The 24,280-nt window shown below is 33.6% G+C and overlaps 1 protein-coding gene across 1 annotated transcript in view; it reads right to left on the bottom strand.

Annotated features, from left to right (window-relative positions):
* Positions 1-522: 522 nt before the first annotated feature.
* The window catches only part of LOC130441945 (rootletin), a 68,246-nt gene continuing 44,488 nt past the window's right edge, over positions 523-24,280 (bottom strand). The window contains exons 10-28 of the mRNA XM_056775860.1: positions 22,149-22,683; positions 20,305-20,435; positions 20,026-20,193; positions 19,776-19,970; positions 19,171-19,723; positions 16,641-17,000; positions 13,953-14,138; positions 12,180-12,277; positions 9,387-9,533; positions 9,113-9,328; positions 7,760-7,961; positions 7,598-7,701; positions 7,371-7,547; positions 7,201-7,308; positions 6,965-7,144; positions 6,693-6,905; positions 4,951-5,262; positions 3,920-4,267; positions 523-3,328 (exon numbers count right to left, since the gene is read on the bottom strand). Coding sequence (XP_056631838.1) covers positions 3,053-3,328; positions 3,920-4,267; positions 4,951-5,262; positions 6,693-6,905; positions 6,965-7,144; positions 7,201-7,308; positions 7,371-7,547; positions 7,598-7,701; positions 7,760-7,961; positions 9,113-9,328; positions 9,387-9,533; positions 12,180-12,277; positions 13,953-14,138; positions 16,641-17,000; positions 19,171-19,723; positions 19,776-19,970; positions 20,026-20,193; positions 20,305-20,435; positions 22,149-22,683 — 4,509 coding nt within the window. The 3' untranslated portion in view covers positions 523-3,052. The remainder of the gene's footprint in view (positions 3,329-3,919; positions 4,268-4,950; positions 5,263-6,692; positions 6,906-6,964; positions 7,145-7,200; positions 7,309-7,370; positions 7,548-7,597; positions 7,702-7,759; positions 7,962-9,112; positions 9,329-9,386; positions 9,534-12,179; positions 12,278-13,952; positions 14,139-16,640; positions 17,001-19,170; positions 19,724-19,775; positions 19,971-20,025; positions 20,194-20,304; positions 20,436-22,148; positions 22,684-24,280) is intronic.

The following is a 24,280-nucleotide window of genomic DNA, read 5'->3' on the forward strand; positions in this document are numbered from 1 at the left end:
ATATCTGATTCCTGTTTATAGAACGATAGTTTATCATCGATTTTGTCGACAAAATTTTTTTGGTGGTTCGCAAGGGTTCTAAGGGCCCAAATATTTATATGAAGATGTAAGGAAAATCAAAGATTTTTCGTGATTTTTTTATACCTGTCTACTATTTTGAAATTTAGTACTTATATTTAGTTGGAAATGTTCTTAAAAAATTTTGGTAGGACGTCTCATAGGATGTAACTTTTACTGGGATTTGGAAACTTTTCATCCTGAGTCCGCGATTTTCTGATTACTGCCTTTTTATGTCTCAGAAAGTGCGGGATGTTATATGAATCAATCAATTGTTTTTCATTGTTATGTTATTATATTAGATTATGTATATATTATAAGTATCCACAACTTAATTAATAAATAATGTATCTAACACCGAGAAGAATTTCTATTATTTGACTCATAGATTATTAGTTTTTTATTAAAAATTTCTAATGTTTGAAAAAGAAAATAAAGTTTCCCATAAATTAAACAAAAATAAAATTTTTTTCAAATTATTTATTTGAAGCACAATAATTTATCTAGACTAATTTATAAAAAATGGACGGAGTACAATAAGTATACTTGTAAAATATAAAATGAAATTACATACTTTAACACAATCAACTAAGTGAAATGGTAATGACAATGATATTTACCATTAATATTATTTTATTTATTTGAATAAAAGTAGGACTATATAAAATGGCAGTGAAAAGAGTGATGATAATAAATGCTGCTGATGGTAATAAATGAGAATCAAATAAATAAGGCTGAATGAAATAAATAGTCTTTGGTGCACTTCTACTTAATTATTGAGAAATCACACGAAACTGAGTAAAACTGAAAATAATTTAAATACAAATGTATAAAGAAAAATTCATTCCTATAGAGATGGTACAATTTAAAATTCGTCATTACGACAAAGTTATTATTATTTCAAAGTAAATTATTATGAAATATTAGTGGAGTATTCAGGAAAAACAGATTGGTTTTTCCAAAATAATGAGAGTTCATTAAATTTCACAAAAACGTCAAAATTTAATTGCAAAGTTGCATAAACTTCCATTGCTTTTATCTTTATTACAATGAGAACTAACTAATTTAGGGACTGCTGTATCGCTAGGTTATGTTCCTGAAGACATATAATTTGTACTAATGAAACATCAGTACATGCTTATTAATAAATAAAACATAAAATTGCCTCAACTTAATTATTTAAAAGTTACAATACATAATTTAAAGTTTGTATAAACAAAAAAATGTAACGAGAAAATACAAAAATATTGAGCTGACACTGTAAAGTTAACAAAACAATTAGAGCACGTAGTGACGTCAAAAATATAACCTCGAAATATGAAACTTTTCTTGTTGTATTGAGTCTGAATTTCGTCAAATTTAAACGTTCATCTTGACGAATTTGATTTCAAAGTATTGAATATCATGCAAAGCGCAAAGTGAAGCGCGTATAGAGCATGTGAGACACGATAAATACGCCGAGGCACAGTTTTAAATTGACTCACAACCAAGAGCATCGAAAAAATGTCGAGATTCACGAGTAAAAAAATTACTATTGTATGTTGAAGGAATTTTGTGATAAGTTAATATCAATATAAATAAAATCATTCAAGATCTGATATCACATTCCAACTTTCATACCGTTATTTATCAACGGTGGGTCACTGTGAATCATGTTGAAGTAATTTTTTTTTTCAAACAAATCCAATAAAACACCAATATAACAAATTCTTCATCCGGTTCGGAGCAGTTAGTCATTTCGAGTATATATAGAGGTTTCTTTATATTATCATTAGATTTCAAATCAAGTTTTTTCAATTTTCGGTTTGAACTTCCCGCTGAAATGGTCATTACCAATATGGCAGTGAGCTGACGTCAGTACATAGTAAGCTTATAAGCAGTTGACGTCATTGTTTAGTGTTTATAAGTTTTTCTGTTATAAAATGTCTTTTAAGGTGGTGTTTAGTGCCTCAGCGTACTAATACTTTGTAAAATCACCTGAAAAACTATTTATTCGCGATAACGATGGTAGTGAGAAGGAGAACTATATATGTGAAGAGTATCAGTCAAAATGGGTAGCACCATATTAGCATCAGAGGAAGCGCCAAATATTAATTGCGACCTAGACAAATCACACTTTTGTTATTGAAGTTATTGAAATCTTCAATAATGAACTATTATATTGAATTTTCCAAGTCTGCATACTTCAATTTATCTACAACTGATAGACGAGCGCCATTCTTGAAGGTTTTTGAATTTTTATTTATTGTATATACTTTTTCAAGTTTTCTTTCATATGAGATACTCATCCTTCTCTCTACCCTCCATAATTCACGTGCTTACAGCAATAAGGGAACGAACAAAGTGGTTACAACTTGCTCGAAGATAACCAGGGGACTTTATCGACAATAACTTCAATTGATCATTTTGATGTAGTTATAAATTGCTATATGTTTTTAGCATGTGTGTCCCGTATTCCCTTTTCTGATTTGGTAATCCCATTTCTCTTAGAAAGTTCAGAATGTGGAATGGCTGTAGCTGCCAGATATCTTCATAATCTATTTCTCATACGCTTCCAGGTGTAGTGCTCGGGAGTTACGTAGTGTCTCATACTTCGAGAGAATGTTGATAGAGGTTTCATTTGCACACTGCGTTATCTGCTTAGTCTACTGTCTTTAGGTGTCCATTGAGGTGACAATGCCCTGATAGGATACCTGTTAGTATTCGTAGGTTGTTCTTCAGCAGATATAGTACCCCAGCAGAGTCTTTGTCTGTCTCAGCCTCTGAAGGTTGTCCCAGTAATTCATTTTTGAGAGTCCCATGATCCCAGAAGATACACCACAAGTATAAATTTATTTTGCACCACTGGCAAATACCCCAATTATTTTTCTTTCTTTCTTCGTGCAGTGATACCGCTACTTGTTAATTAACAATTAGGTTTATTTAATAATTATTAAATTAATTATGTAAATGACTAATCAAAATTTTACCAATCTCTATAAACCTACTTTATTCCCTACTTTGGTTGTGGTGTAGTCGACCTTCTATACGAGGAAGACGGTAAACCTAATGCTGGAGGCAGACTGGCAGTGTTCGATAAAGTGTTATCTAATTTTCTCGCCTCGTGCTCTAATAGAAGAGCGTCGAGAGAAGGATCTTGCGACACCGTTCGCAAAGAATCCCCTAAAGCCTGCCGCAATTGTTGCATTTCCCTACCCGCTTTGCTGCTTCTCATGACGTACTGTTGTCGTCGTTTGATTTCTTGATTGAGTTGATCGCGTAGAAGAGTTATCTGAAAATTAAGAATAACGTAAGCGGAGAGAAGTATCTGAGGAACAAAATTTTTTCACTTAGAATTTTTTTTCTATAAATTTCAGTAGTTTTAACTGCAATTTTCACTACCAAGAAGAGTTTAAGCGTACAACTCAACTAAATAAAATTCTCATCTCATCTATTAATTTTATTAATTTTCATACTAAAGATTTCTCAGAGGAAACTGTCCTTATCTGGAATAATCGTTAAAATATGCAACTAAATGTGTATTTCATCCCCTATATACCTAAAAAATGCTTAAATAAATTTACCATACACCTTGTATAAGCGACTTTCATATTTTTAGGTTAGGTTGAGCTGTTAAATTATCCTTATAATCTAAACCTCGCTCTGGGTTAGGATCAGCAATCAGCTGATAAATGATCAATCTGAACCCGGATTATAGTTCCCGAAAAGCAACTTTAACATCTTTTAATTAGATAAAGCTGTTAATTGTGTGATTGTGTAAATTAATCGTGAGTACATGTAACAAAATATGTATTTCATCTCCTACATACCACATAAAAAATGCTTGAATAAATTCACGATAGATATTTTTATATTAGATTACCTGATTTTCTAGTCTAGCAACTTGTTGTCGATGACTCTGTTCTCTGGCTTCTAAAAGTCTTTCTGCTTGAAGTTGTGCCGCTCTATATCTCTCAATTTCGGCTCTATCGAATTTAGAATCTAAAGTAGTTTGTCTTTGATTCCTCAATCGATTAATTTCTGCTTCTTTTTCCGATAGCTCGGCTTCCAGTTGTGATATTCTGAGTCTCAGATCTCTATTTTCACTTACCATCGATTCTGATTCGTACTTTTCGGGTCGATCTCGCTCATAAGATTTACTGCGTATGGTTGTTGCTCCTTTCGTAGCTTGTCTTTCTAAAGAACGATTCTCGGTCTCCAGTTGTCGAACCTGATAAAGTATGAAAACAAAGGAACATCAATTTGTTTTTTCCTTTTTTACCATCTAAAAATAGTGGGAATGTGTTATGTTTTTCTGAGTTAAATATTTGAATATAACATTACTTCTGTTTGATATATGCGGCTAATCATTCTCAAATTGTCGAAAAGAAGATCAAAGTCATGTTCTAGGTCTAAAAGTATATCAAAATCACGTTCGAGGTCTTAAAGTAGATCAAAATCAAGTTCTAAGTCTAGAAGTAGATCAAGATCCCGTTCTAAATGCGATTCGACATCTAGATTCAGATCAAGGAATGGTTCTAGATCTAAAAGTGTTTCTAAATCTTCTCAAGTTTAATTATACAGCAAATTTTATTAATTTGTACATTTAAATAATTGATTCAAGTTTTTTTCCCCAGAATTTCCAGATTCTTCATCTATTGACAGTCTTTGAATACGTACAAATATTTAGATTATGTTCTATATCTAATCTAGATCGGGTTATACGATCTAAAAGTATAACTAGATGACGTTCAATGTCTAATACATCTTCAAGACATCACGTTCGAGGTCTAAAAGTAGATCAAAACGAAAATTTTGCGTCTAAAAGAACTTTCGAGGTTCAGAAGTATATCTAGATCTAATAGAACATCAATCACAAGATTAAGTTGATGAAAATTACGTTCTAAAACTTACCTTATTATTGAGTGATTCAATTTTAGTTCTCAGATCGTTCCTCTCCCTTTGTAATGCATGCAACTGATTTTTTAATTCTTCTTCGTGATGAGAACACACTCCGGTTTCTGTGGGCCATTGAGCGAGCCTCAACTGAGATTCTAATCCAGATCTTTGGACCTCGTTATTAGCTAATTCGTTATTTAATCTGGATACTTGATCTTGTAAAACTTGGTTGTTTCTACGCATCTCCGCCAGGTTTTGTTGAATAGATTCAAAACGTTCTGTGATTACCCGACGTTCGTTTTCACTGTTGGCCAGTTGTTTTTGCAACTAACATAGGAAATATTATTTTTACTCAACTTAAAACTAAACTGAGAGTTGAGGAATTATTTATAACGTTTTAACGATCGGTTTATATGAATATTGTAATAAATTTAAAAAGCACTTGTTAATTTCAAAAATAACAGTGGTTTTGTCGTTATAAGATTGATTTTGGATATATTAATAGTCACAATTTAAGAAACCATAAATAACTCATATTTGATATTCAAGAGTGTTGCTACTTAAGTTTTAAGATAGGTTCAAATACATTTTTGTACGTATTTGAACCAAATGTCGAAGCATTTTTTCCATTTTGATTTTGATTTTGATTGAGGTACTTCCAAGAATCAACCGCTTCTTTAGGCGTAGAAAAACGTTTGCCTCGCAATTTATTTTTGTGTGTGAGAGCTCGCATTGTCGCGGTGGAGTATGATTCGTCTTCTGCGATTGGTTTCCTGCTTTTTTTGAACACTTCTGGCACATCTTAGAAGTGCTTCGTGCGCAAACAACTTTTGTTGGATTTGGCTCGTCTTGAATACAGTGGATTGCTTAGTTTCGGGTTCATATGCATAGATCCATGATTCGACACCTATCACGATCTTATAGACGTCATTTGAAGCACTGTGATTCAATGTTTCCAGCATTTCTCTACACCAACTGACGCGATTGTCAAATTATGCGGTATCCAATGCGAGCAAATCTTTTTTACAGCCAAAGGACGATTTTGTAATAACAGTTTACGCACAGCTTATTTTGGACGACGAATTCATCCTGTAGCGAAGTACAACCAAGATCGAATTCGGAAAACGGTCGCTCGATATGATGGTTCATGACCAAAAGTCGAAATATTTTGCGCAATTTATTCATAATTTGGTGCTCTAGGGTTGCCTAAAAGTTTTTTACTACCAATACAGAACTTTCCCAATTTTTACTGTCCGAAACAGTCAAAATCTGTATTTTTCATCAATTGTAGTATTTGAGGACCATCAAATATTCCACCTTCCATACTGAACACACTGTTTATACTACTACTACACCAACATTTCAGTCTCTGAAGACGATCACTTGGTTATCGAAACGCGCGCCAGACAGTGTAATTGTGAGTATTGGTGTAGTGCTAGAAATAAATAGTGTGTTCAGTATGAATATCACAAATCATTCCAAATTTTCTGTGAATCCGGAAACATCGATGTTTCTGAAGGTATGCGAATTTCTTTTGTAGAATGAGGGAGATTTTTATTTCTACAGTAGTCTATAAGTCTGGATATCTCCAGACTAAGTTAATTTTTTTATATCTACAGCATACTTGGATCAAATTTTAGGGATTTTGAGAATTTTAACGCCCCCTAGCGTATACTTTACAAACTTCTAGTTTTCAGCATTTATCTGGGCCACAATAATTTCTACGCAAATTTTTTAGATCGATAGAGGATGCTCACCTGTTTCAGTCGTTCAGCACCGGCTTGCGACGCCGAAGTAGCTTCCATTAAAGCTTTCTGTAAACTTTGAAGTTCAGATTTTAATTCTGATTCACTAACTGAAACTTTCTCTAACGATAAAGTCATTTGATCAATCGTTGATTTTAGTGAAACGCATCTTTCTTCTAAACTAGCGATTGTACGACTTTGACGATCACATTTCTCTTGAAGTTTCTAAACGTATTGAATAGATTTTAATTTCGTATAATGGACATTATTTTAAGAGTATTCACCTGAATATTTGTATCCTTTTCTTGTAACATCATTTGTAACCTTTGTAGATCTCCTTCTGCGGACATTCTTTGTAGTTCCAATTTAGTTGATCTATTTTCTGTTCTATTCAATTCTTCTTGTAGTCCTCGTTTTTCTGCTTCTAGTCTATCTAATGCAGCTTTCATTTTTTCTATTTTATCCTAAATAAAAATGTAAAGAATGTATATCGGATAAAAAAGATATGTAATTCTTATACCTCATATTGTAATTTTTGTTCATTGCCACTTCTCAGACTAAGTTCTAAGTTGACTAATTTCTCTCGCATCGCTTTAGCTTCTTCGGACTTCTTTTGAAGAGCTTGATTCTGAAAAGATAAAAATCGTTAACGCCGATACGAAATGAAAAAAAAACATATTTTAACCTCACCTGCGATTGAAGTTCGGTATTTTTTTGTCCCAATTTGGCTTCTAAACTACTTTTTTCTTCTTGCAAAGCTCGAACACTTTGTAATACTTTAGTTAATTTGTTATCGCCTTTACTCATGCCTTCCTGAGCTTCTTGAAGTTGCTTTTTAGTGATTTGTACTTGTGTCTTGTAGTCATCCTATAGCAGAATCAGTAAAATGTATACAGAAATATGAAATGTGTACTTACTCTTTCTCGTTCAATTTGCGCTACTTGTTGCATTAAATTTCTCACTCCTTTTCGAACTACTTCAGGATCAATATCAATTGTTCCGTCTCTACCATCATCGTATGCTATAAAAGTATCATGATATAACAAATCGTATCAAGATTAAGATTGTTATTGACCTACATCTAGCCGGGCTCCATCTTCTCGACGGACTCAAAAGCCTGTAAGGTATATTAACGGATCCATCTAACTGTATACCAGCTATTCTTCGAAGTGTAGATATAATACTACTCAGTTTCTGTTCGACATCTCTTTTTGCTGAATCCAAATGAACAAGCTGATTTTCCAATGACCTAACTCTACCTTCGGCACCGCCTAATTTAGCCTATACACAAATGAATCAATCATTTTTTTATTACGCGAAAAAAAGTTGAAATTAGTTATTAATCCCATAAAAAATAGTGTGGCACATGAAGAATATTACTAATAATAAAAATTAAGTTTCTTTTAAATATTGACATTTTCTTAAATGCATCCGTCGATTTATCGACTATGATTCTCTATAAAACTCAATAATCAATTACTACATAGTTGTATAAACAAAGTTACAAGGAAAAGAAGAATGATCTAACCGACCGAACAACCTTATTTAAAATATGCAAAATAGACTTTTACATAATACGCTGTAAGTTACTCATTGTTTGGGTAAAATATCTGTCATTAAATCAGAATTTTTATACTAGAAAATGGAAGAAAAAAATCACTAGATCCCGTATCTAGAAAATTCCCGTATTCAGCTTTATAACATTCTGCTTCGAATTTCTCTCGTTTCAGGAGTGTTATGGTGGGTATAAACATTTTTCAGTTACCTACATCAAACGAAGATGTTTACTTATTAGCTGTACTCTCCTGCAAGTGAAATTTTAAGGTAAGGACATAGGAAAAAGTCGATGGAAACCAGATTTGATAAATAACCAACGCGTGAATTGGATTCAATTCAAATTAATCATACAAATATTAGAAGTACGAGTTGTGATCAAAAACGTAGCGAGTGAATTTAGCAGATATTATTTATGCTGCATCTATTCCAATTAGAATGTCTCATATCCTCATATGTTGAGGCAAATAACTAACTTTTCAGTCGATTTGTAAGTGGTTGAACAGTGGGAATGTGAAATTGAAAGATCATCTTCATGTTGATCCAAATATGATCATATAGAATCATCACTTGTGATGAAATTTGGTTCTATAGAGAAATTTCAAAGAAAAACCAAGCCTTCAATCATCATCAATGCATGGGCCTTGTTTCCATCCTGTAATATTGGTATCAATATGCTAAAAGTCTGTCCAAATCCCCCTTCATCGCCAAATTTAGCACCAACTTCTATAATAGGAAAAGCTTCGACACCATTCCTGCCGCTAAGAAGACACTGACAGAAATTTATCCAACGCAGCTCTTTGAGGGGTTCTAGTTAAGTTTTTATGGTACCTTTTTACAGATACAATTTGTGATCTTACTATTATTATATTTTTTACCTTCAATTCTTGAATTTGTTGAGTAGCATCTACCAAACAAACTTCTAAATTATGTTTTTGATCTTCTAATCGTTTTTCCTTCGATTTACTGTCTTCCAAATGCACTAAAAGATCCTGTTCTCTAGCGTGCCATTGTTCTTCCAACTGACTACTATGTGATCTCGTTTTATTCAATTCAAGACGCGTGTGTTCTAAACTCCTTTCTAATTCTGAAATCTAGATATAAAACAAAATTATTTACCATATAATTTTTGATATTATATATTTTTTTTACTTGTTTTCTACATTGATGTACTTCTTGGTGCGCCCTCTCTCTTTCTTCGACTTCATTCAACAACCTGGCTTGCAACTCTTTTTCTTCTGTTTGTTGCTGACTGTTTGACGCTTGGCAACGTTGCAGCTCCTCCTGAAGTCCCTGGACCTGTAACAAATAATTTATTCGAATGCAATTTAGAAATATCAACATCCAAGGTTCCCCAAGGTTTGTGACATGCGCATGTTTTTGAAAACAAACGATCAGCTGCTAGACACCAGCTACGTCATTATGTTTACATTTTGGTTTTGTTTTTATTTTTATGTCAAACAGAACCTCACTAAGATTATGTTCGAGATATGAGGATTTGTTTTATCTTTTGCTGATTTGGCTGTACAAACGAATATATTTCTAACTGCCGTTCTCACAGCTGTGAAGAACCGGTGACGTCACTTGTCTATTGTCACAAACCTTCTACTACTTTAGTAACCTTGTCAACATCTATCATTTGTCAAGTATTCAAAAGATTTTTTTTATTATACTTCGCCGACGAACCAGTAATTTATATTCATTGCTCGTGATTGGAGCTGTCGTTTGTCACACTAAACTAAAATCTTTATTTCTCTCGCATTTCACGAAAATTTGATTTCTCGAGAAATCGTAATTGATTCGCCATCATTTTTATATTTCAAAATGGCGAGGATTAGACAAGTATTTGTGGCAGAAATAATTTGAGATTAAACGCATTAACGATTAAAATGTATAATACTTTTCATTTAATATTTTTGAAACATATCCTGCTTATTGAAGTTTTTATGCGCTTATTCATGATTCTTTCTTCACAGTCTTATTTCTTTATATTCTTCGAAGAAAATTGGTACCTAAATAGTAACAATTGTATAGAATTTCTAGTTTTACTTTATACTTCATAATTTTCTGCCTTTTTTGCATATTTAACACGATTTTTCCATGCATCATTGTTTGTTGTTTTCAATTATAACCTCACTTAAAGTAGGTATATGATTATATTTTCGTAGTTTTTCTTTTAATGTACCCCAAACCATTCATTTAGGATTAAACACTCAATAATACGGAGGCGGTCTTGATAAGGCATGTCCATAAGCCTTGAATATGCTATCCGTAACAAATTCCCTACTAGAACCTAATCGAACATAACCTAACCTAGCCTAACCTTTTTTTTGTGGGTGGGAAAATCTTCAAAAGTCTTCTGGGAAGGTGTCCCAGGCGTAATGATTCACCCGTTACCCGGGCGCCTACCAGCTAAAAAACCCACCCTCTTCTCCACCGACGCATGTGGAACCGTTCTTAGCGAACATCGCGTCACATGCGTCGGCAACCTAGCCTAACCTAATCTAACCTAAAACAACCTAACTTAACCAAACCATTCATTTAGGAATAAATACACAATAATATTTAGTTTATTTTATTAAATATTGACATTTTTTTTAAATGCATCCGTCGAATTCTCGACTATGATTATAAAACTCAATAATCAATAACTACATAGTTGCATAAACAAAGTTACAAGGAAAAGAAGAGTGATCTAACCAACCGAACAACCTTATTTAAAATATGCAAAATAGACTTTTACATAATACGCTGTAAGTTACTCATTGTTTGGGTAAAATATCTGTCATTAAATCAGAATTTTTATACTAGAAAATGGAAGAAAAAAATCACTAGATCCCGTATCTAGAAAATACGGTTTTTAACACTATTTTTCCATGCATCATTGTTTGTTGTTTTCAATTATAACCTCACTTAAAGTAGGTTTATAGTTATATTTGCGTAGTTTTTCTTTTAATGTACCTCAAACCATTCATTTAGGATTAAACGCTCAATAATACGGAGGCAGGATAAGCCTTGCAAGTGCTATCCGTAACATATTCCCTACTAAAACCTAATCGAACCTTTTTTTTGGTGTGGGTGGGAAAATCTTCAAAAGACGCCTGGGAAGGTGTCCCAGGTGTTCTGGATTCGTCCGCTAACCGAACGCCTTGTAGCTAAAAACCCACCGTCTTCTCCACCGACCCATGTGGAACCGTTCTTAGCGAACATCGCGTCACATAAGCTGGCAACCTAATCGAACCTAGTCTGACCTAACCCAACTTAACCAAACCATTCATTTAGGATTAAATACACAATAATACGGAGGTAGTCTTGATAAGGCATGTCCATAAGTCTTGCAAATGCTCTCGTTTTGAGTATGTTTGGAATAACCTTTTAGCCCTGATCGTGTAAATCTTTATTTGAAAATTCTCGACTGATTTCCGTATTTCACTACAATTTTTTCACGATAATCGGTTGCCAACAAGCCAAGAGGAAAGTTCCTTATCCCCCGCTTGGACTGCTAACCTAGATCTCCCAGACAATTATCTTTCTTTTCTTAACAATTCTCCAATTCCTAATATATGAAGCAAGCTCCTAAATCACTAAATTCCTACAGCTACAGCTGCAGCTGTACCTGCATTTACATAAATAGAAAAAATCTATTGCCCTCGACAAAAAGTAGTTCGAGTTATTCTTTTTGTAGCGGTACTACACTGCCCTCTTATATTCCACCACAATTTCAGTCCTGCAGAGGAAATTTCTCCTATATCAGGGCCATTCCGTGAGTCTCTCTCTCCAACAACCCTTCTGCCCCCAATTAATTTACGTAGTTAAATAATAAAAACAAATTAAAATACAAAATTGAGAAGCCAAACGAGATATTTTATTTAATGCAAATAATGGGACGGTAAATAATTTTTTACGGCTCTTCAAATTAGAATAACTAATATGAAAATAAAATACCTTATGTTCGATTTGTAGCTGTTCAGTCTCCAGATTTCTTATCTGGTTCTGTAAGCGGTTTCTCTCGTTTTCTAAACCCAATTTAATATCTTCCAAATCTATAAAAAACGTATTAAAGTCAAAGTTACCATCACAAATTAAATAAATTTTCATTACACCCACAAATTATCATATAACTGTTAACGTAAGTGGCTACTTAAGGATTTATCGACAAAACTCTAAGTGGTAATTTCAGTATGCTCATACTTTATTGATTATATTTTTGATTAGAAGAAAATTTGATTAATGATGATGGTATATATTGTATGGATTTTTCACTACAGAAAAGGGTTGCGTTAATTGTTTTTTTTTCTGAAAGCGATCATAATAAAACGACCTTAGACAACAACTTGAAAAAGATATTTTCTTTATAGAGGTGGTTTCAAAAGTTCTGTTCATTTTGGAATGTTACAGTTTAAACAAATAGCAACATTGAAGTGGATAAAGTTTCAATTTGAAAAGAGGATGTTGAAATATTTAGATATGAGAGAAGTTTAGACCAAGGTGGTTAGGTGGTGAGGTCAGTGATCTTCAATTATTGTTAAAGAAGTAGCTGAAAGAAATTATAGAAAATTATTCGTAATTATGAAAAATGTCCGGTAAGGACAGCTGTTGAAAAGGACATACATACGTTTATTTGGCTATTCGTTACAAAATATCAAAAATAAAAATGAAATTTAAAAATACTGAAACGACAAAATGATCAAAACATATACTGAAGTTCACAAAAATTACATCTTACCTTAATAAGAATGTTGTACAAATACAATTTCTTAACGAGCTATATGTACCGACTGATATTGGATTAAACTAAATTAGAAAACGTGACGTTAATTTAAGTAGGAATGAAACATAAAAATAATGGGTAAACTGGAGCAAATAAGTTGGAACAAAAAACAAAAATGGTTTTTATCCAGATTCCTCAGGCTAGAAGGAGCGTCATCATTAGTTTCTGAATCGTGCCAAAATTTTAGGCGTGTATAATTATTAACGTTGAAACTAAACTATGTTTTCGGCTGGTACCTACACCTCTGTGTTTCCCTGGCGGCTAGTAAGGGTATTCCATTTCCAATTGTTTTGTTTTAAAAACAAGTTTTGTATTTATAATTAAATTTATTTCTCGAGAAAACTGTTTCTAAAGTTTCTAAAACACAAATGATGGATTCATTAAGGTCCACTAAATGAAAAAAAATAATTAGCTGACATTAAGTAATGGCCAGACTGAAAAAATTTTATTGTCAACAATTTCAAATTAATTTCGGGCAATTTACGATATAAACGAAAAATGAAAAGAAAGCACAGTTTTTATACTGGGTACAACAAATGGTTGTAGATTGTAAATCTACGTTTTACCACTCCTTCCTGCCACAGTACGCAAAGATACAAGACTTTTACTAAAAACCTGGTATCAGAAATAACTGGTGGTTATTACTTGTCCGCCAGATAGGACACCTGGCTTTGTAATTTAACGAGTTTTTGTGGACACTTCAGAGGAAATAGTCATTTCGAGGTGGTAGACAGGACATTTTTGGCTTTGTAAAGGTTTTCAGGACAAAAATAGCTTTTTATGAAGCCCTTTTTTGTAGATAGGACAAAATCTATGTTAGCTACTGAATAATGCTTCTATCTAAAAAAATATTAGTCGCAATTATCTGTTAATGAAACATATTTAAGTCATTGAAATAATTTTAAAAGTAACTCCGGATGATAAATAAATATTTTATCGGTACTTGCTTGCAATGTTCTTATAAGCATCCTCGAGCTGCCTGGCTTGTTCTCTTTTTTCACTCTCCGTTTTTTTGATGTGATCTCGCAGTTCTCTATTCGTATTATGATATTTTTCTTTTTCGAAATTACCGTCTGCTAATAATCTTCTGACGTCGGTTAATTCTTTTCTCAGCGATTCCGAATTATTTTCAACTGAAATAATAAACTTATGAAAATGTGGGAATTTTTAACGAGGTGACATATGTTAACAGGGACGGCCGAAGGAAAATAATTTATAATATGTTGGATTGCATTTATTACGAGGATATGTTAGTGGTTATTTTGAGGAATCCAGAACAAGTTCTTTATTTATTTTCAAAGAAAATTGACTGGAAGTCTACGAGTCAATTTTTATTTCCGTTTCAGATATTCAGAAATATTATTTTAAACTTATAAAGCGATTCTCACGAAAAAACGCATTTTGATTTATACACGAAATCATTTAAAGTCTTTGTATTCAATTTAATATTTGGGTCACCTAGAAAAACAATAATTAGACACTACTTAGAAAGTAATATTGTTTTATTTCAATGAGATGATTGAGTTTAGGAGAAGTAAACATAAAAAACAAACAAACAAATAATTAGGGGAATGTGGGGTAATGTGGAACAGAGGGGCAAAGTGGAATATCCCTTTAAATTAAATACTTTTGGCGCCACCCCCTTCTATCCCTTTGTAAATGATAAGTAACCTATTTATCAACTCTTTTATAAATCGATTGTAACTTCAATTAGGTTATGTTGTGTTTGAACTCCATTTTTGTGAATCACCACCTTTTCTTGTAAGAAAATGTAAGTGTTTACATTAACATTGTTATTATGTATTAAAATTATAAATGGCATTATTTTTTATGTGGAATGGCCGAAAAAACTCCTTGGAAAAATAGATTTCATAACTGAAATAATTTAAAACTACCTTTAGACATTTCTATAGTTCTCTAACTAGCAATTCCCATTTTGGGGCAATGTGGAATATGGTTCCACTTTGCCCAAGATGTTATCTTATTTTAGATGGTGTGTGACTATGATAGGAAGACATCTCAACAAAGCTGGTCGGAAGACTCAATGAAAATGGCTATAGCAGCAGTAAGAAGCGGTGAAAAAAAAAAAAAAATACGAAAAAGCATGTAGGGAGTTTAATGTGCTCCGAGGAACTTTACATAGACGAGTTCAAAAAGACAACCTTTTAAAAGGTATTGGTAGATTTAGGCCTGTTTTTACCACAAGAGGAAGAGAAGCTATTACAAGAGCACATTTTAAGTATAGAAAAGAGATTTTTTGGATCAACAATAGAAGATTTCCAGAAATTTGCCTTTGAGTTTGCAGAAAAAAATTCAATCCTTCATCCTTTTAATAAGGAGCTGGGTCTAGCTGGAAGGGACTGGGTGTATGGTTTCCTAAAGTGGCATTCAGAAATTTCTATTCGCCAACCAGAAAATACCTCACTGTCTCGAGCATCCGCTTTTAATAAAAACAATGTTGAGACCTTTTTGGAACTCCTGGGGAACCTAATGGACAAATAAAAATTTTCTTCACACCAAATATTTAATACAGATGAAACTGGCATAACTACAGTCCCCAACAAACTGCACAAAATCCTCTCATTGAAAGGGAAGAAACAAGTGGGACTGCTGGCATCAGCTGAACGCGAAACCTTGGTGACGGCAGAGGTCTGTTTTATTGCGTCTGGGTAATATGTGCCTCCTTCGCATTAGAAAAGACCCAGCTTTTGGGAAGGATCTTCCTCCCGACAGTCTGGTGGTTGCACATCCTTCAGAATGGATGCAAGCTAAAATTTTTGCCATGCTCGATCAACTAAAGAAGAAGCAGTTCTACATATATTAGATGGCCATGCCACTCATACCAAGAATTTAACACTCCTCGAGATGGCGCGAACAAATAACGTGCATATGTTGGTTATTCCGCCTCACACATCCCATCGACTTTAAGTATTGGACGTGGGGTTTATGAAGCCACTGAATACCTTTTATGCACAATGACGTGGCTAAGAAATAATTCTGGAAAAGTGGTCACATTGAAAGATATCAGCTCTATTTGCGTCATTTAGAAGCACAGGGGTCTTCCCCTTCAATCCTTATATTTTCCCTGGGGAAGTTTATGATACTGCCACTACAACTGATTGCTCCATATAAGCTGCTCCTCTTGACCAAGGATATTCTACCTCTACCAAAAGCAGAAGCTGGAAAAGGAACAAAGAAGAACTGGAAAGACGGACGTAATAACCAATTCTCCTTATTTGAAAGAGCTTATGGATTCAAAAAATCTCGTTTCTAGTGAGGCCGTTGAGCATGTTCTCATGGCTCCGGTTGTACATATACATTGCATCTTCGTGAGATATGTTTTGCTCATGTTTTCCCGATTGTTTTCTCATCAGATTTTGACAATATTTGACATCGATTATATGAAAATAATAAAGAAAAAACTTAATACCTCAAAGACCACAGCGGGTGTATAATGAGCTATATTAAAACTCAATTAATGAAAATAAATGGAATCTTGAGGTGCGTTCAAATTGAATGCGACCTACTGTATATAAAAAACGGATTATAAATGATTTTTATATAGAAATACATCAGTTTCGAAAGTAATGGATATAAATAAAAATTAAAAATGATGAAATTAAATTTTTAATTACCTTCTTTAAGCTTCCTGATAGTTTCATGTAATTGGTTACTGATGCTTTCCGATTTGTTTTCACACAATTGTAACTGAATCTTATAGTTTTCCGCTTCACTCTGATAACTATCTCTCTCCGTTCTGATCTCTTCGATTCTTTGTTCTAATTTATTAATTTCTTCTTCGGTCCTAGCTTTGGCTTCTTCTAATTTATTCTTGTACTTACTTAGTTCTTCTTTTAGTTTGTTTATATTAGTTCGGTCTTGTTCGAAACGGCTGTTAGCTTCCCTTTTTAGGCGTTCGGACGAGTCGCGTTCATCTTCCAGTTCCCTTCTCGTAGCTTCGAGTCTGTCGTGTAAGGCTTGATGATCGTGATGAGCTGAAAAAATTTGTAATAAACAAAATTGTTTTTAATAAACGGAACATATTGTAAACTTTTGATAGCCACAAGAAACGAAAAATTAGATTTTGTTCAATCACGCAAACAAAGCATGTTTATTGTGTGTAAAAACTGATTGTGTGTTGATACTTCGTATTACCTTCGTGTTGACGCTCGTGTGGGTCATTTCACGCATTTCTTTTTTAATGAACTCGTTAAAAAACACATTCAAACCGCATTGTTTATTTACGCAATTCCGTTAATTTCATTATAATTGTATAAATATAATAACAAACTTCCTCACGCTCCGATTATATTTAGAAACAACTCATTTTTACCACTGGTGCGATGATATCATTTTAATATCTATTTTGAATCGTGAAATCAGCTTTTTATTTATTTTCGATTTGACGCAACTTGTATTTGTGAAGTGATTCGCTTATTTTTAAAACAGTCTTGTTTTTATTTTTTATTGAAACGAAAATATGTGTGAATTAATGTGGAAATAAAACATAAATATAAACCTTGATAGGTATATCAGTGAAAGAATTTTATAAATATTCTGATTCATTCTTGTTGTGGTTTCAATTTAAGGTATCAAAATGAAACTTCCGGTTTCTTGATATAGTCTGATCTATACTTCGTCATTGGTTAATAAAATCGTAACAAAATATAAACGAAATTAATCAGTTACATTAATTGTACAAACAAACATTCAAATTAACTTACCTTCAATTATATTGAATAACTATGAGCGTTCAAGAGAGTCTTTTTCGATAAACTGGTATGAGGGAATGGTTATATAGTGGGACATGGTGTATAGTGGGACGTGGTGTACAGTGACACGTGGGGAATTTTGACTATCTGATGATTAATAGGTCACGCTTATCGACTTTACACGTGTTTAAAGACTACAATTTAAAATAAAATGGTTGTCGCCTCTGTTATTGACAAAGCAGGAAATAGAGAGGATTCGACTATCAACTTTTAGTTTACGAACGTCTGAAGCGACGAAACATTGTGCTGCATACCAAAGTATTTGACTGAGAATTTTGTGGAGCAATGGAAGCAATGAAACAATCTGCCATTTTGTCGTATTTACCCACCACCGATCCTATTTACTAAATCATTATTCCAACAAAAATAAACGTGATCCGGGTTAATTTTCGAACATTCGGATCATGATAGGGCCCTAACATAGTTTCCGAACGGTCCTAATATTCGATGATTCGACAGATGCCAGCTTTGGTGTAGAGGAAAAAGAAGACGAAGAAATTGAAATTGGTGATATTGTATTGGTGCAATATGTCATAAAACATAATATAGAGCGTTTAGACGACATAAAAAATGAATCATTTGAATCTACGTTTTTATTTCTCGAGAAAAAAGAAGTTTTTAGGAAGAGAAATCTATTTCACAAGTTCCCAAATCACATATCCCTTGGAGTCACTGAAAGAGTTACTGAACAATACGTCATTTCGTTTAACGTGATTTGACACGTCGGCCATATTGTCGTGGTAGACAAACATCGAATTAATTTCATTTGTGTATAGAGAATTGATTGTTTCGAGCGCTTTTTTAATTGAAGGGAATATCTTTGGCTGAAAAACACGAAAATAGACAGGAAATATAACTATAATTTTAATGTAAATAAGGCAATATTTGTCCCCCAAGACAATATGGCGGCTAGTTATGACGTCATCCCAAAATACCAAAATGATCTATTAAAATTGTCCACACTGTACCGTAGAAGAAGAAAGAACCGCAAATGAAGCAATTTTCGTAGTTTATTAAAAAAATTAATAATTTATATCCCTCAGACGTTGCCGTAGATTGCAAATCTTTTTATATATCGATAATGTAGCGGATTAATTTCATTTTCGGTTTGTTAAACTTCTGTTAAGCTGTTATTGATCAGTTTCAAATTAAAAAATATTAGAAAATGTCGCAACATAGAATAATATAAAAATAAATGATTCTGAAATATACGGGTATTTATTTCATAAAGTAGAAGGTTCATCAAAATCGTTGTTTATATTTTCAGATAAATATTGCTTAATACGAATTATTTGTACGTATTCGTAATAAATAAGCAAGTTTTTTGGTGGTAGAGATATGACAGATAAAGTTTAACTATTATTTTTATACTAAAGAAACGTAGTTAACTTACCAATTAACAAAGCCTGTTGTTTATCATTCTCCGCTCGCAACATTAACTCTTCGTGTTGTTGGCACAAGTTTTCCACATGACTTTGTAGATTTTCCAACCTTTCCACCAATTGTTGTATCTCGGCGTCTTTTTCGCTGGCCAGATTGTGTAACGACTGCTGCATCCTATTTTCCAACGACGTTCTTATTTTCTCTCTTTCTTCCGTCAATTTTTTCACCGTATCTTCGTTTTGTTCTTTCAATTTATCCAAAGTTTGTTTAAATTCTATTTCTTTATTCCCCGCTGCGTGCGTCATACTGGTCTTCAACTCTATAAATTTCTTTTCTGATCTTTCGACATCTTTGGTTAGTTTGGCGACTTGGGCTTTCAATTTTTCTTTTTGTATCAGTAAATCTTGTTGATCTTTTTCTAACTGATTTTTCTTATCTTCGGACGCTTCTAAATTGGTTTGAGTATCGAAGAGGACGGCTTCTAACGTTTCCTTTTCGGTTCTTGCTGTTGCGAGCAATTCTAGAGTTCTACTCATTTCTTTCTCCATCGCTTCAATTGTGCACTGTTGAAAAATTCATTGAAAAGTCTAATTTAAACAATTACCAAACAATTACCTGTTTTTCTTCACATTCTTTAACCAAATCTTCCAATGTTCTGTTGACTCTAGCGTTCGTTTCATTAGCTTGTTCCAATCTTTGTCTACATCGAACCAGTTCCTCATTAAGTGTATCTCTCTTCCTCCCAAGTACACTAAGTTGATTACTCAGTTCATTCCTTTCTCTCGTCACTTGATTCAACTCCATTTCAATCTAAATAAGATAATAAATGAATATAAATTTTCAACAAATCGTAAGGATATTTTACTTTTTCCTTTTCGATTTCCAAAAATTTACATTTTTCAGATATCGACACTTTATCCGATTCTAAATCTAATTTTTGTTGTTCAGCTTGTAACAATTCTTTCCTAAGCGATTGGATATCGCTTTGATGATCATTACATTGATGCTGTAGTGTCTTCTTCTCTTCTTCTAGCTAAATATAAAATAAACATTTATACTTTATCAAAACTATCCCAAGAGACGTATTATAAACAATAAAACGAATCCAAACTTTATAACTAATGCTAATTATTATCTTACTCGCCTTTCTCACGTCTTCTAAAAGTTTTTTCTTATCTAGCTCAAGATTTGTTGCTATGGTTTCTTTCTTTATTAAAGAATCATGAACGTCGGTTCTTTCACCCAAGACTTTCTCGAGCTGCATTTCATATTCGGCTAAAACATACATCAAATAATCAAACTGTTTAAGTTATTGTATCTAAGTTGGAATTTCTGGAACCGTCGGCGATATTCACACTGAATATACTGTCTACACCACTACTAATGAAGGTAAGCAGTTTACCTTTAGTCTCTGAAGACGATAACTTGGTTATGGAAACGCGCATCAGACAGTGTAATTGTGAGTGTTGGTGTAGTGGTGGTGTAAACAGTATATAAGAAGATTTAAACCAAAATAAGTTTTTCTAAACATGAGAATAAGAAAATTGAAGACAAAATAATATACGAATACGAAATTAATACTACGAATAGTATTACAAATAAATGTGGAAGATCCAAGGCTGATCTGTTTGAATATATGTATTAGTACAGTCTTAAAAACGCTGTTACACACTTTATATTAAGAGGGAGGCGTGCACAGGTTAATCCAGATAGAAAAATTAAAGCCAGGGAATTTAATAGGTCAATTCTACAATCTATAAATCTAAAAAGCTATGACATGTCAATCAATGACCACCAATTATGTTCCACAAGCTCGAAATGCGTCTCTAAGATATACATATGGTTAGAATTTAGCGCAACGAGATGGATCGGGCATGTTCTTCATACCACTAGGAAAATCACACACCATGTGTTTAAATAAAAACCTCGCTAGACACAACATTCACATTTTCTCCGACAACCAAGTGGTACCGAAGGATCTGCTGGCATTGGAGTGCGAACAAGCTTCAAAAACACCAGCTAACAGAAACACAATAACCTAAATGTGGCTACCTGACAATGAGGAAGCAGACAGCATTGCCAAAATTGATACCTAAAGAAGTATTATTGTAGAAATACTTTAGGTCTAAGTTAATCACAAAAACTTATAACCATATCAGCTTAGAAGTCTAAGGAAGTCGAGTAACCACATTAAACTGGTGGTCGGTCTTCTGATAGGTCACTGCTACTTCAAATATGGCCTTAAGACGATAGACAAGGCTGAATAGTTCAACTGCAGGTTCTTCAAGCAAGTCATGGAGACAGCAAAACAAATGACCTGCCTAATTCAGATATAAACTTAGGTATATCGAATGGTGTTGGCCTTCTTTGGAAGGACTAAGTTGGAATTTCTGGAACCGTTGGCGATATTTATACTGTTCACACCTCCACTACACCAACAGCCACAATTACACTGTCTGACGCGCGTTTCTATAACCATGTTATCGTCTTCAGAGAGTGAAGGTAAACTGTACGATAATTTGGTTATCGAAACGCGCGTCGCACAGTGTAATTGTTAGTGTTGGTGTAGTGGTGGTGTAAGCAGTATATTTAGTATTCTTTGGGAGGAGTTTACGTATTTTGGAGGCAGAGCAATGAGATAAATGTAGAAAGAGGTTCCAAGTAATGGAAAGAGTACAAATCCAAAAGCTGATGTACTAATAGAATTAATTATATAAAAATAAAAAATAAAAATCGTGGTTTGCCAAATGTCGAAAATATTATGGAAACCATTAGATTGAATTGATATAAACAAAAATGTTATTAAAGACCACACAAAAGAAAATAGCGGAATATAGAACAGTCGAAGAAACATCGAAAACTTCTGGATTTTGGATAGCAAAATGAAGTGGATTGTTAGAAGTCGAGTACAATGAAAAACTGACTTTAGGAAAAAGATATTTTACCAGATCATTAGGACTTAAAGCAGTATACTGTGTATAAAATTACCTTTCGATTTTTCTAGGTTAGCTACAAGATTATCAGCTTCCAATTTTTGAGCTTCCAGCATATCGTGTGTTAAATACAACTTATTTAATTCCTCTCTAACGGTTAGCAATTCTTCGCGCATTCTACTGCACCTATCTTCTTCCCCTCTTAAATTTATCTCTCTTATATCAGCTTCCTGATTCAATCTATCTATCTCAGTCTGTAAAAACATCTTCTCATCTTGTAGCGTATCAACTTCTTTTTGTAATTTGTTATTAGCTTTTTGCAGCCTGTCGTAATCTTGATGAAGTGATTCAACGAGAACATTACATTCTATTCGATTTCTGTCTAATTGGTTCTTTTCCGATTTTACAGCATCGAGATTTTTTTGTATCAGGTCTCGGTCTTGAGCCAGTTGGGAACATTGAGCGTGGCTGGCGTCCAATTGGGACACCACGTCTTTTAGACGGTTCTCTAAAGATGCCACGTTGTTCTCTGAATTTTCGTATTGCTTACGAACTAACAAAAGTTGCTCCTTATTCGATTGGAGTTTCACCTTGAGAAATTAACGGTTATTGGTGGAAGAAATTCAGGTCAGGTTTTTGGTTATAGATATAGGGTGTTTGATAAAGAATTGTTCATATGGTATACAAGAAATATTACATCCAATGAATCAGCAGAATGTAATGTTAATAAAAATTGCTAAGTATCCTCATTCAGGTAAGTACCAGACTTTATCATCAATGATTGGATAAAGTCCTGCTTCATTTTGAATAATACTAAAAAAGGCTTTTGATTACAGTTTTGATTCATGCCTTAATCAGAATTATTTTAATAAAGTACTGAACTGATTATTACGACACTGACGTTGATTATAAATACTTAATTCGTGCGGTTTGATAAGAGATGGCGTAACTTCTATAATATTACATCGCTCCAATATTCCTGCGTTGGTAAGCTACTGTTATTGTACGTCTTTTCAGTATATGTCATTCATTTGAAACGTTATCAACAATTATTTTTTTTCACTCAAATATGTCGAACTTTATTCCTGAAAAAGTGTTTTTGCGGAGGGTTCTTCTTCATTACTTTAATATGAAGAAAAATGCTGCCGAAAGTCATCGTATTTTGGTGGAAGTTTATGGTCAACATGCTCTAGCTGAACGAACGTGCCAAAAGTGGTTTGCACGATTTAAAAGTGTTGATTTTGGTTTGGAAGACGATGGGCAGCCAAAAAAGTTTGAAGATGGAGACCTGGAAGCATTACTCGATGAAGATTGTTGCCAAACACAAGAAGAGCTCGCAAAATCTTTGGGTGTCACTCAAACAGCCATTTCAAAACGTTTAAAAGCAGCTGGATATATTCAAAAGCAAGGAAAACCGAGAAACGTCGAAAGGTGGTTTTGCGTGTCCGAAATGCTGCTGGAACACCACAGAAGGAAGTCATTTTTGCTTCGGATTGTTACTGGTGATGAAAAATGGATCCATTACGACAACCCCAAGGGCAAAAAGTCATATGTAAAATCCGGCCAACGAGCCAATTCAACGGCAAAGCCGAATATCCATGGCGCGAAGGTAATGCTCTCTATTTGGTGGGATCAGAAGGGTGTGCTTGTATTAAGAGCTGCTAAATCCGGTTGAAACCATCAATGGAGAACGCTACCGAACACAATTAATCTGTTTTGAAGAGAACAGTAGCCGAAAACTCCCGATAAGACACGAGGCAATAATTTTTTATCATGACAACGCTCGGCCCCACGTTGCTATTCCGGTTAAGAACTATGTGGAAACAGTGGATGGGAAGTTTTACTACAATTTGTTCCGGTCGATGCAGAACGCTCTCACTGGAACATGTTCACATTAGAGCAAGATATCAAAAACTGGCTTGATCCATTCTTGGCTGCCAAGCCGGCGCAGTTCTTTTGGAATGGCATCCATAACCAAATTGCCAGAAAGCAATACTTTGAATAATACTATTGTACATGTTTTTCTTGAATAAATTTTCAAATTAAAAAAAAAACCGCACGAATTAGTATGGCTTAAATCATTTTGGAATTTAATAAAACTATGTATCTCGGTAAAGAGTAATATTTCAATCAAAGTTGAATTGTGCATTAGTTTCTCAGTTACTTTATGAACAATTCTGATGAAAC

The sequence above is a fragment of the Diorhabda sublineata genome, chromosome 3 (assembly GCF_026230105.1).
Source record: "Diorhabda sublineata isolate icDioSubl1.1 chromosome 3, icDioSubl1.1, whole genome shotgun sequence".
In the NCBI taxonomy this organism is placed as follows: domain Eukaryota; kingdom Metazoa; phylum Arthropoda; class Insecta; order Coleoptera; family Chrysomelidae; genus Diorhabda; species Diorhabda sublineata.